Source organism: Microcebus murinus, chromosome 14, assembly GCF_040939455.1.
Source record: "Microcebus murinus isolate Inina chromosome 14, M.murinus_Inina_mat1.0, whole genome shotgun sequence".
In the NCBI taxonomy this organism is placed as follows: Eukaryota; Metazoa; Chordata; class Mammalia; order Primates; family Cheirogaleidae; genus Microcebus; species Microcebus murinus.
In genome coordinates, this window is record NC_134117.1 from 75,861,494 (window position 1) to 75,875,139 (window position 13,646).

Genomic DNA, 13,646 nt, shown 5'->3' on the forward strand with positions numbered 1-13,646 from the left:
TTTTTCACCTCTTTTTTGATTTCCAGTGTTCTCTCTGAGATGATTGATCTGAAGGTGGATATCTACTCACTGCCTTCAATCCTCTCCATGAAAGCTGCATGTGTAGACTTCTTCTGTCCACTATCTTGGCCTCATTCAGAAATAAAAAATTGAAATAGTTTTTTATGCCTATTAAAGAAATTAAATTTGTAATTAAAAACATTCCTGCAAAGAAGGCTTCAGGCTTGATTGATGAGTTTTATGAAACATTTAGGAAATGTTTGATAAGTATCAGAAATAATATTAATTATTAACAAACACTTTCAGAAAATAAAAGAGGAGGAAGAAACATTTTCAACTACATTAATTGAGACAGTGTAGTATTAGTGTAAAGATGGAAAATTATATCAGTGAAATGAGATAGAATATGGGGTGCAGAAGTAGACTGAATATATATGGCTTACTTTTGACATAGGCACCTATGTATTTTGATGGGGGAAATAAGTCTTTTCAAAATGTTGCTGGAGCACTTGGATATGGATATGGAAACCTTAACCTCTACTTTATATAATAAACATAAAATCAATTTGAGATGGATTATAGACCTACATGTAAAAGTCAAAATTATAAAGCTTTGGGAAGAAAACATAGGACAATGTTTCTGTCACTTTGGAGTGAATGAAGAATCTGGAAGCACTAACCAGAAAAGAAAAAATCCTGACATATTGAGCTTCATAAAATTAAATATGTTCTGCACATCCAATAACATCAAATTTTAAAAGCCATTCAGAAATTAGGAGAAAATTTTCTCAATTCTAACTTGGGAAAATATCCATAATATATTTAGGTTATTAAATCTGAAATGTCCAATTTTTCATCAAAAGTGTGGTTTATTATATCTCAAACAAGAAGCAGTACAATTAATCAGAGTATGTGCCTAAACTGTTGACACGGTTTTGCCATCTTAATGTTAGCTTGCTTATGTCAGCAGAGAAGAAGCCTAGAGAGTGAGTGGTGATGAAATCTTGAAAAGTGTTTTCCACAGCTACTTAAGAATTGAATATTTTTCCTTGCAAGAAGTGGCCCAAAGTCTGAAAGAGATGGGAGTCAGTTGGTGCAAGATCTAGTCAATATAGTAAATGACAAAGAGTTTCCAAGTCCAGCCTTTGTAGTTTAAGCAGCACTGTTTGTGCAACATGTAGTCAAGCATTCTCTTGCAAGAGGATTGGCCTGTCTCTATTGAGCAATCTCAGTTGCTTAATCACAAGCATCTTCATCATTTCATCCAACTGTTGTCAGTAGATATCTGCTATAATCAACTGACCATGTTTAATGAAGCTGTAATGGATAATTACATCTCTGGACTACTAAACACACACCATTAGCTTTTTCATTCAGTGTTGGACTGTGTTTCAGCACTTCATCTTTATTGAATCATTGTGGAAAATACTTGTGATTATCAAAAAGTATCCATTATTGTCACACATAATAATATGATATAGAAATGGTCTGCCTTTATGTCATGAGAGCAAAGAAAGGCAAGCTTCGAAATCATTTCCTTTCTGATGCTCTTTTAATTCATATGGAACACATCTATACAACTTTTTTACCTTGCCAATTGGTTTCAAATGGTCCAATATTGTTGGAATAGTAACATCAAATTTTGCTGCTAATTCACACATAGGTTGAGATGGATTCCCTTCCACTATAGCATTTTGCTCATCATTATCCACCTTGGTGTCAGGTTGCCCATGTGGCTCATTTTCAATATTCAAATCACCAAACAGACTTTCTCAAACCATCAATATACTGCGCATTCATTAGCCACATCTTTGCCAAACATTTTATTGATATTTTGAGCTGTCTGTGCTACATTGGTTCTGCAATGGAACTCATATTTGAAAATAACACAAATTTTTTACTTATCCATGGTTTCGCTAAATTTGCTCTAAAAAATTTGACAGATAATCGCAAGACAAACCACATGTTTGAAAGAATGACTATGTACTTTCAAAATAAAAATAAAACAAGAAGCATCAAAATGAAATGTCAGAGATATCAACTGTCAAACTTAGTACTTAAGAAGATTAGACATTTCATACTAAATAACCTATATAATGCAATCTTAAGTCACTTCACAAAAGATTTCAAATGGTTGATAAGTAAATAAAAATGGTTCAACATAAGCAGTCAACAGGAAAATGCAAAATAAAAGGAATATGAGATACCACTACAACAATATAAGACACCAACCAGAATTCCTCTAGTTGCAAATGCCTTACAAAACCAAGTGGTGAGAATGAAGAGCAACGTGAATTCTCATGCATTGCTATCGAGAGCTTAGATCCAATTTTGAAAATTTCTTAGAGTTTCTTATAGTGTTAAGATCTATGCAATAATTTAGCACTTTCAAATTAAGTAATAAGCCAAATAAAAGTGAATGCTATGTCTTCCAAAAGACTTGTACAAATATCCATAGCAGCTATATTCATAATAGCTCTGAAATGGAAAAGACACAACCATCCTTAAATGGAACAATGGAAAATTATGTTGTACTTATGTAAAACTATGTTGTACTTATGTACTTACTAGTACAAAGCAATATAAAAGAATAAATCACTGATACATGAAAGAGCATAGATGGATCACAGAAAGTTGTTGAGAAAAAAAGACAGGCAAGAAATAAACACATACTGTGTTCTGTTCAAGAACAAAAAAAAAGTAATTTTTTTTTATTTTGGCATATTATGGGGATACAGATTTTAAGGGTTCAATAAATGCCCTTTCCCCCCCCACACAAGTTTGAGTTTCCAGCATGACCATCCCTCAGATGGTGCACATGTCACTCGTTATGGATGTATATACCTGTCCCCCTCTCCCCTCCCCCCTCCCCAATACCCTATTACTGTAGTACCTATGTGTCCACTTAGGTGCTACTCAGTTAATACCAGTTTGCTGGTGAGTATATGTGGTGCTTGAATTCCATTCTTGGGATACTTCACTTAGTAGTATGGGTTCCAGCTCTAACCAGGAAAATATAAGATGTGCTATATCACCGTTGTTTCTTAGAGCTGAATAGTACTCCATGGTATACATATACCACATTTTATTAATCCATTCTTGGATTGATGGGCACTTGAGCTGTTTCCACAGCCTTCCAATTATGAATTGTGCTGCTATAAACATTCAAGTGTAGGCGTCCTTTTTGGAGAGTGTCATTGGATCTTCTGGGTAGATGCCCAGCAATGGGATTGCTGGATCAAATGGTAGAGTCACTTGTATCGCTTTAAGGTATTTCCATATTGCTTTCTACAGAGGTTGAACTAGTTTTCAGTCCCACCAGCAGTGTAAGAGTGTTCCTCTCTCTCCACATCCATGCCACCATTTGTTATTTGGAAACTTTTTGATAAAGGCCATTCTCACTGGAGTTAAGTGATATCTCATTGTAGTTTTGATTTGCATTTCCCTGATGATTAGAGATGATGAGCATTTTTTCATATGTTTATTGGCAATTCTTCTGTCTTCTTTAGAAAAGTTTCTGTTCAAGTCCTTTGCCCACTTTTTAATAGGATTATTTGATTTTTTTCTTGCTGATTTTCATGAGTTCTAAGTATATTCTAGTTATCAGCCCTTTATCGGATGCGTAGGATGCAAAAATTTTCTCCCATTCTGTAGGTTGTCTGTTTACTTTCATGACTATTTCTTTGGCTGTGCAAAAGCTTTGTAGTTTCATCATGTCCCATTTATTAACTTTTGTTCCTGCTTTGATTGCGTTTGGGGACTTCTTCATAAACTCTTTGCCTATGCCAATGTCTAGGAGAGTGTTTCCAACTTTTTCCTCTAGAATTCTAATAGTTTCATACCTTAGGTTTCAGTCTGTTATCCAGCGTGAGTTGATTTTTGTGAGAGGTGAAAGGTGTGGGTCCTGCTTTAGCCTTCTACAAGTGGCTATCCAGTTTTCCCAGCACCATTTATTGAAAAGGGATTCTTTTCCTCAGTGTATGTTTTTGTCTGCTTTGTCAAAGATTAGATGGCTATATGAGGATAGTTTTATATCAGGATTCTCAGATCTGTTCCACTGGTCCATATTCCTATTTTTGTGCCAATGCCAGATTGTTTTAATTACTACAGCTTTGTAGTATAGTTTGATATCTGGTATATTAATACCTCCCATTTTGTTTTTGTTGCCTAGAATTGCTCTTGATATTCGGGGTCCTTTTTGGTTCCATAGAAAGCGTAAAATTATTTTTTCTATATCTGTGAAGAATGCTGATGGGATTTTAATAGGTATTGCATTGAATCTGTAGATCAATTTGGGTAGTATGGACATTTTAATGATGTTGAGTATGACTATCCACGACCATGGAATGGATTTCCATCTGATTACATCCTCTGCTATTTCCTTCCTCAGTGTTTCATAGTTCTCCCTGTAGAGGTCTTTTACCTCCTTGGTTAAGTATATTCCTAGGTACTTTAATTTCTTTGTTGCTATTGTGAAGGGTATTGAGTCTTTAATTTGTCTCAATTTGATTGCTGTTGGTGTATACAAATGCCTCTATTATATCTTCAAATAGCTTGTCCAACTCTTGAGTGTTGTCTTCTTCCCCTTCTGGTAACTCTATGACCCTCACATTAGGTTTCTTCACATAATCCCACAGCTCTTGTAGGCTCTGCTGTTTTCTCTTGTTTCTCTGCTCTATCTCTGTGACTGATTTATTTAATTGGAAGGTGTTATCTTCAATCTTTGAAATTCTTTCTTCTGTTTGATCAACCCTGTTCTTGATACTTTCCACAGTATTTTGTAATTCCCTGAGTTGATTCTTCATCTCCAGGAATTCGGTTAAAGTTTTCTTCACTGTGTTGATCTCTTTAGTGAACCTTTCTTCCATATCCTGGAGGTTTTTTGTGGTTTCTTTGTGTTGGTTATTGAGTTGTTCTTGCAGGTGGGTGAGTGTTCTTATAATCCACATTCGAAATTTCTCTTCTGTCATTTTGGTTGCCAGGTTTTGGTTGCTGTCTGTTTCTAAGGGGCTGGTGCTCCTCTTTGGGGGTATGTTTTCCATTTGTTTCTTCATATTTCCAGAGTTCCTTTGCTGATTTCCTCCCATTTTGCTCAGTTGTTGTTTCTTTCCTTTAGGTTTTCGTTTGGGTATTCACACGTCTTGTTTAGCTTCTGAGCTGGTAGGTGGTGTTGCTTACTGATGGCAGCCATCTCTAGGCTGGTGTCTGCAGGTCTCTCTACCCGCTGGTGAGCCCACCAGCTGTCCGAGATGCAGTGGAGGGGAAACAGCCGATTCCCCTAGCCTTCCCACTGGTCTCCGGGCTGCTCCGGCGGCCTCCGGTCTTCTGCTTCCTTAATTACACAGGTGGAGATAGATGGCAGGAATGGGAGCAGTTCCTATCTCAGCTCCACCCCCAAGGCGGGGCTAGAAACTTTGGAGCCAAAGACCCCGCCCCAAGTCACCAGAGTGTGTGGGTCATAATGTCTCTCTGTCTTGTATTCACCAAAATCAGCCTCTTACTAGGCTCGACCCTGCCCAGGCAGACTCCAGGGCTTGGACACCAAGCGCAGGAGACCTGTGCTGGTAGAGACTGGCCTGAAGCTGGCAGGCCCATAGCCAGAGCCACGGATCCCCGTCTTCTGTCTCTTTAATTACACAGGTGGAGATAAGTGGTAGGAATGGGAACAGTTCCTATCTCAGCTCTGCCCCCAAGGCGGGGATAGAAACTTTGGAGCCAAAGGCTCAGCCACAAGACACTGGAGAGTGGTGGACATAAAGTCTCTCTGCCTTATAGCCACTAAGGGAAACCTCCTACTGGGCTAGGCCCTGCCCAGGCGGGCTCCACACTCTGGACACAGAGCGCAGGAGACCTGTACAGGGAGAGGTTGATGTGAAGCTGGCCAGTAGGCCGGCAGCCAGGACCACCAGGCCCCATCTTCTGTCTCTTTAATTCCATAGGTGGAGATAAGCGGCGGGAACCGGAGCAGTTTCTATCTTGGCTCCGCCCCCAAGGCGGGGATACAAACTTTGGAGTCAAAGGCCTAGCCCCAAATCCCCGGATGTTGAGTTCGTAAAATATCTCTGCCTTATAACCACTAAAGGCAGCCTCCTACAAGGCCCAGCTCTGCCCAGGCGGGCTCCACACTCTGGGCACAGCGCGAGGGAGACCTGTGCAGGGAGAGACTGACCAAAAGCAGGCAGGCAGGCAGGCAATGGGAGCCACCAATCCCTGTCTTTTGTCTCCTTAATTACACAGGTGGAGATAAGCGGCAGGAATGAGAACAGTTCCTGTCTCAGCTCTGCCAGGCTGGGACAGAGACTTTGGAGCCCAGGCGGGGTTCCGGGTCCCAGGAGAGTGTGGAAGGCAATGTTTCTCTGCCTTAAATCTGCCAAGGGCAATCTCCCCTGTAGTACTTCCCCGTTCAGGCAGGGTCCACTCTCTGAGCACAGAGTCAGTGTCACTTGTACAGCAAGTGATGGTCCAATATCAAATTGGTGGAGCAGGGGCGCATACTAGCGCTCCCTCTGCACCTCCCCTCCAAACCCCAAGCCCAAGTCAGCGCTGGAATATGGGGCGGGAGCGGTGCCGGAGGGGCAAAGGGAGGGGGGTCCTACTGGATCAAGGAATCTAACTTTGCGCACTCTGACCTCTGAGTGCTATCCCAAACCTCCTCTATATCCAAAGTCGGAGCCTCCTTCTGTGTAAACTCCCCTTAACCTTGACCTGGGAGTGTTCTGCAGGGAGATGCCCGAGTGGGCTCTGGTTCCGGCTGCGCGGAGAGCGGTTGCTGCGCTCGGACCCTCCCCCACCTTAACCTGCGGCAGCTGTGTGCTCTGGAGAACTCAGCGTGTTCCCTGCTCTAGTCTCCTCTCCACACGGCTTAGTCCCGCGCTGTCACTTCTCACCAACTTCAGGCACCTCCCGGCCTATGTGGGAGTGGAGCTCGGTGTAGGAGGGGGTGTTTCTCAGCACCCTGTAGGGCTGGCGCCACTGCCAGCTGGCATAGGCTTAAATCACGCCTCGCTCCCTCCCTGTTGTGTGCCTCCGAATCCCTGAGTTTTGCGGAAGAATGATGGGTTCACCTTTGCTTTAGGCTGTAAGTGGTCTTATCTCCCTGTTTCCTGTTGGATGTCTACAGGCTTGCGAAACTGGTCCCGTGGAAGTGCAGATCGCTGGAGTGTGGCTATCCGCTTTCTTCACTTTTCACTCTGGGAGCAGAGAGCCAGGAGGGCACCCCTACTCTGCCATTTTCTGGATCCTAATCACCGTAATTTTTGATGCTAGAAATAAAAATTATGTTTTCTCTTGGTGTATTTTACTGACTGTGAAGGGGTTCAAGGAAATTGTGGTGAAATGGAAATGTTTTATGGTTAGATTTGAGTAGTTGTTATGTGGCTGTTTACATATAAAGTTATCCATCTGAACAATTAAGATGTGTGCATTTTATAGTATGTAAATTATACCTCCATAAAGGAAATGTCAGGGTAAAAGGCAAAAAACAAACAAAAGAGGCAAAGAAACCCTGATTGTTGACAACAAGCATTTTTATTGTTTTAAGACTATCTTTCTTGACATATGTGATTTGGGATTTCATAGATTTTATAACCCTGGAAAAATCATGCTAAATCTACCTCTGAAGACTTTCACAGAGGCCCATGCAGACACTCAGAATGATGGCAGTATGTTATCAGACTCAGTGATGTGGTAATTACCATGTATTTCTGCTGAAGTTTTCCATTCTTGACAATGAACAATTAAATGCCCCCTGGGATCTGTTGTGATTTTTACTTCCATTCCTTCTTCATACTCCTCTAATGAAGTCTGAAAGTTCCAGGGGTTTCTTCTTTGGGACTCTAGTCTCCTCCTTGGTGATGATAAATAATCCTACAGTACATATATCGTGAGGGCATTTACATGTATTTTCACTTCTGACTGCAATGACACCCATCTATGTGGGAAGGTGAAGAGAAAGTAGGCGATGAGAAAGTGAGTACCAGGGGCCATGAGCAAGGTAATTTGACCTTTTGCTGTCTCTTTCTCCTGAATCTCTTTTGGGATGAGTACACAACCAACCAGATGTGATGTTCATGATGGACTGTGTCATCATGTCCCATAGAATGAATTTGAATATGGTCAGGAATTCAAAGAGGCACACCAGCAAATGCTAGTGCAGATTTGGGGCCTTTTGTATTGTCTATTTATTATTATTATTTCAAGAAAATATGGGAGTACAAACATTTTGGTTGCATTTTATAACCCTTGCCTCTTCCTAGCAAAGGTTAGAGGTATGACCTTCCCCTCCACAATGCTCACCACATCCTTCAGATGTGGGTTTATCCCCCAACCTCCAAATCCCTAGTGAACACCACCACCATTTGGGCACCATAGTGTTAATCAGTCAGTACCAATTTGATGGCGAGTACATGTGGAGCCCATTTTTCTGATCTTGTGTCACCTCACTTTGGATAATGGGCTTAAGCTTAACCCAGGAGAATATAAGCGGTGCTAGATCACTGTTGTTTCTTATAATTGAGTAATATTCCATGTCTTAGGGGTCTAGGATTTATCAGCCAGATCACCACAAGGGAAAGCTTTGACTATTTCTGCTGCAGGGTTTGGAAATTTCTGTCTTTCTTGAAAATGATTAGCCTTAACAATTTCCTCTTGAGTTAAGACATGAACCATCTACTGACTTTTTTATAGGTAAAACATAGGTACATCTCAAGTCAGAGTGTTCTTTTTTGTTTTTCCTTTCCATTAGCTAGGGGAAAGATCCTGGTTTGTTGGAAGAAAAAAGGAGCACATGATCAAATAAGCTGTCTCCTGTGAGCTACTTCTTGGTGAGTACTTGACCATGGGCATGATTTGCAATCTAATGGGTCAAATATTTAAGCCAGAGGCTGGTTATGTTTAATCAGTATTATGGATCATGTACAGTGAAAGCAGTAGGACTGGACAAATCAAAGAATTAAGTGAAGTACAATTTAACTATGGTAACTGAGTCACCAGAGCACTCATTTGTAACAGAAGCCCAGACCCCTTCCCCAAAGATTCAGTGTCAGTTAATCTGGTTTCTGGGTGGGTACTGGCTTTTTAAACAATTCTTGTTCCTCTAGTGACTGCAGTGGGCACCCAGGTGTGATTCCAACCACATCAGAATCGTCCCATGTAACAATGTTCCCTGAAAAAGGGAATGTTTAAGGGTGATTTATGATTAATAGCAGAAGGCAACACTTCCATTCTGCTGGGTTGATAAAGGAGGGGGTCCTGGTTCACCCGTTACGTATTTATAAGTTGAGTCTGCACAATGAAGTCATGTAACTATTTCTAACCCTTCTTTAGACATGATTTCTGGGTAGTTATGGATACTGTGAGAGTGGGCTTTCCTGCTAAGGCTAGGGTCTTGAGTGAATGGACTTCAGGAAAAGAAATCGGTTGGAATATGGTGAGAGGAATGTGGCTTTTTCATGCTTTCTATTTTCAGAGCGCTAAAGGGAGTACATGGGAGGGCTTCATAGAATGTATGTCATACCTGAAATGCAGACTTACACTGTGACTCCATGAAAGATTTTTCTGTGATTGCAAATCATTGAGATTGCAAATCACCCCCATAGTCAAGTACTCACCAAGAAGTAGCTCACAGGAAACAGCTCCTTTGATCACGTGCTTCTTTTTTCTTCCAACAAACCAGGATCTTTCCCCTAGCTAATGGAAAGGAAAAACAAAAAAGAACACTCTGACTTGAGATGTACCTATGTTTTACCTATTAAAAAGTCAGTAGATGGTTCATGTCTTAACTCAAGAGGAAATTGTTAAGGCTAATCATTTTCAAGAAAGACAGAAATTTCCAAACCCTGCAGCAGAAATAGTCAAAGCTTTCCCTTGTGGTGATCTGACTGATAAATCCTAGACCATTTTCTGTGGGTTGACAGCCTTCATTGTTATATGTTAGTCTTATTATTTTTGTCTGCAAAAGATAATGATTTCATTTTTTATCATTTAACTTAAATGGAATATTATTTAAAGGTATTATTTTCCAGAAAAGCTAAGTTGCACCAAAAATGTATTCTCAAAAACAAAACCAAAAAATAAATAAATAAATAAACCTTCAATTTTTATAATTAAACAATGGTAAAAGGCCAAATAATTTTTAATAAAATATTGAAACATAAAGAAGATTCTTTGCTAAAAATAGTAATGGCAAGAAAACATTGATTTTTTTTAAACAATAATAGTAGCCATCAATTAAATTCTTTATTCTTCATTGATAGTATTTTCTGCCTAATAGATCAAAGAGGGTTGATGACAGACAGAGAAATGGACATAACCATAAAGCTGAGGAATGAGACAACGGTCCAGGAGTTCATCCTGGAGGGGTTCCCTGCTGTCCAGCACCTGGGGAACGTGCTGTTCCTGGTGCACCTGCTGGCGTACCTGGGCTCTGTCATGGGAAACATGCTCATAATCACCATCACCTGGGCTGACCATCGCCTCCAGACACCAATGTATATTTTACTCAGCAGTTTCTCCTTCTGTGAGTTTGGTTTTATCACCACAGTTATTCCTAAACTGCTGGTCATCTTTCTTCTAGGAAGGCAAACAATTCCCTTTGCTGACTGTCTCACACAGGCCTATTCTTTTTTATTACTTGGGGCAACAATTTTCTTCCTCATGGCTGCCATGTCCTTGGATCGCTACCTGGCCATTTGCAAACCTCTGCACTACCCAACCATGATGAATCTCAGGGTTTGTTTCCTTCTGGTTTTCTTCTGCTATGTTTTGTCCTTCATCGTCATCACTGGTCTGGTCGTCACGGTCTCCCAGCTGTCCTTCTGTGGCCCCAATGTCATCCCACATTTCTTCTGTGATATTGGCTCCTTAATTCATCTCTCCTGTTCTGACACCAGATCTGCTGAGATGTTGGCCTTTGGCCTCATTTCCTTCATTTTGTTTTCATCCCTTGTTGTAACCATCATTGCATATAGCAACGTAATAGTCACAATCATGCGTCTCCCCTCAGCCAAGGAGCGGCAGAAAGCTTTCTCTACCTGCTCCTCCCACCTCATTGTCCTCTCTCTGATGTATGGCAGCTGTGTCTTTATATATGTGAAACCGAACCAAAGGGACAGGCTGGACTCCAACAAAGAGGCTGCTCTTGTGAACACGGTGGTGACCCCGCTGTTGAACCCGGTCATCTACACTCTGCGGAACAAGCAGGTTCACCAGGCTCTGAGGGATGCTCTGTCCAGGGTGAAATTGCACAAATAGGGTAATAGGTATTTGGAGAGTAAGTACATCTCCTTGGTCATCTAGTTCACTTTCCCACCATTGCAGAAATCTTCTCCATAAATTCTCAGCTTATGGTGATCTTGCTTATGGTAATGTTCACCTAGATGGATACTACCTTATCTTGCAACTCAATGCCTTGCACTACTTGAAAATTCAGATTAGGTTCTCTATACTGTGATAAAATTATCTTCTTTGATATCTACTCATTGGTCTTACATGAATTCAATTCAAGCAATATTTATGGAAAGCCTAATATATATAAGTCAAATAATATATAATCTTTAAGTTAATTTTTAAAAAGTTGCCAATTATATTTAATAATTTCTCACCATGATATATTCTTCTGCTTGAACCTTCTTATACCTAAGAAGAAATAGACAGAAACACCTTTTTTAACCACCTTGTGTGTTCAAGGTAAGGTTTGAAAATTGCATAAGGTCATATTAAATAGCCTTATTAAAGTTAATGGTAATTAATTAATTGTTTCTTTGCATGTAAGTGAATCAGCAGAAACTTACTAAGTTTTCTTTTTGGATCTGTTGGCTTTAGAGATATAAACAGCTTTGTGTAACTTCAGGTTGTTAGCACTTTCACTCTATCATTTTCCAGCTGCATCAAATATTATTAAGAAAGGTATCTTTAATCCTTCCTTGAACCAGAAACAAAGCGAAAACCTTTTAAATTTGTTCATTTTTCTCCTGTAATTCATGTTGCCAGACACTAGACCAAATGGGTTGCAGAAAGGTGGTCCCCTTGTCGAATTCTCTCCTCCCATGCAAGAGATGTCTTCCCTAATATGACTTTAGTTGTAGGTATGGTGTGTCTTCCGGGTTAAGCTAATTCTGGTTGACAGTTTATGCAGAAAAAAATAAAAGAATTCATAATTAGAAAAGTTTTAAAAAATAATGAGTGCATTAATGACAAAAATGGATTAAAATGGAGTCAGTTATTTTGATTACAAGTGCATGGAAAAGTCTCTCCCACCCGAAGGCAGTTGCACTAGAGGGAAGTGCCTGTCTCTGCTGGGTCCCCATCTGCATGGTGTCATTTGATTTTTTCTGTGTCTCACTAAGTCCATATTTTCCCTTTCTGCTTCAGAATTAATTGTATTTAAGACATAATTTTCTCAGAAAGGATCTTATACTTTCAAAGAGTGTTAGGTGATTTATATTATTATGTCTGGGAATGGCTGGACTAAGCTATTCTGGGAGTTATGGTCTGCCAAGGAGAGCTGTGTCTGTGTTTCTCCTGTCTCCCCAAAATAACTTAGGCAGACAATTTCTATACCTAGTCTATGTACAGAGAGCTCCCTAGAGGGCAGACAACATGCCCCTTGATCCCTGGATGTCAGAACTCTGGACTGCATTCTAGTAAAGCCATAATTCAGCTGGAAGAAGTCACCATAAAAGCCCTTAAAGGATGAATGAGCCCTTTTAGCAAAATGGGACTCTGAGTCTAATCCTTAGCCAGTATCCCAGTGAACAAAGCTAGGCCCCCTAGGGTGATCTTTCTTTAATTTGCCCTGGAAAAAAAACTCTCGTTTTTTTAAATAATAAAGTATTTATTTTAGGATAATTGTAGATTCATATGCAGTTTTAAGAACAATACAGAGGGATCCAATATCCCCTTTACCCAATTTCCCACAATGGTAGCATCTTGCAAAATATAATATATCATAGCCAGAAAGTTGACATTGATAAGGTCAAGATACAGGAGATTTCATCCCACAAGGATCCCTCCTGTTGATCTTCTATAGCCACACACACTTCCCTCCTGCTGCAGCTGTTCTGACTTTTATAACTTTTCCATTTTCAGAAATAAACATACGTGTATGTGTGTGTGTGTGTGAGAGAGAGAGACAGACAGACAGACAGAGTATGTATGTAAAATTTTATAGGATGTAACCCCTGGGATTGGCTTTCTTCCTATGGCATAATTCTCAGGTGATTCTTCCAAGTTGTTCCATGCCTCAATTTTTCATTCATTTTTATTGCTGAATATTATTCCATGGTATGTAAGTATCACATTTTGTCTAATAATTTATCAGTTGAAGGACATATGGGGTGTTTCCAATAGTTAACTATTACAAGTAAAGCTTCTGTAAACATTCAGGTACAGGTTTTATTTGTTTGTTTGGTTTTTTTTTTGAGACAGAGTTTCACTCTGTTGCCCAGGTTAGAGTGTCATGGCGTCAGCCTAGCTCACAGCAACCTCAAACTCCTGGGCTCAAGCGATCCTTTTGCTTCACCCTCCCGAGTAGCTGGGACTACAGGCATGCGCCACCATGCCTGGCTAATTTTTTCTATATATAGGTTTAGTTGGCCAATTAATTTCTTTCTATTGTTAGTAGAGATGGGGTCCTCTTGCTCAGGTTG

At 40.2% G+C, this 13,646-nt stretch overlaps 1 protein-coding gene across 1 annotated transcript; it reads left to right on the forward strand.

Annotated features, from left to right (window-relative positions):
• The first annotated feature begins 8,911 nt into the window (after window positions 1–8,911).
• Window positions 8,912–11,250, forward strand: LOC142875684 (olfactory receptor 6C74-like). Its single transcript, XM_076010401.1, has 2 exons — window positions 8,912–8,927; window positions 10,280–11,250. The coding sequence occupies exons 1-2, from the start codon at window positions 8,912–8,914 to the stop codon at window positions 11,248–11,250; spliced, it is 987 nt and encodes a 328-aa protein (XP_075866516.1).
• The last annotated feature ends 2,396 nt before the right edge of the window (window positions 11,251–13,646 follow it).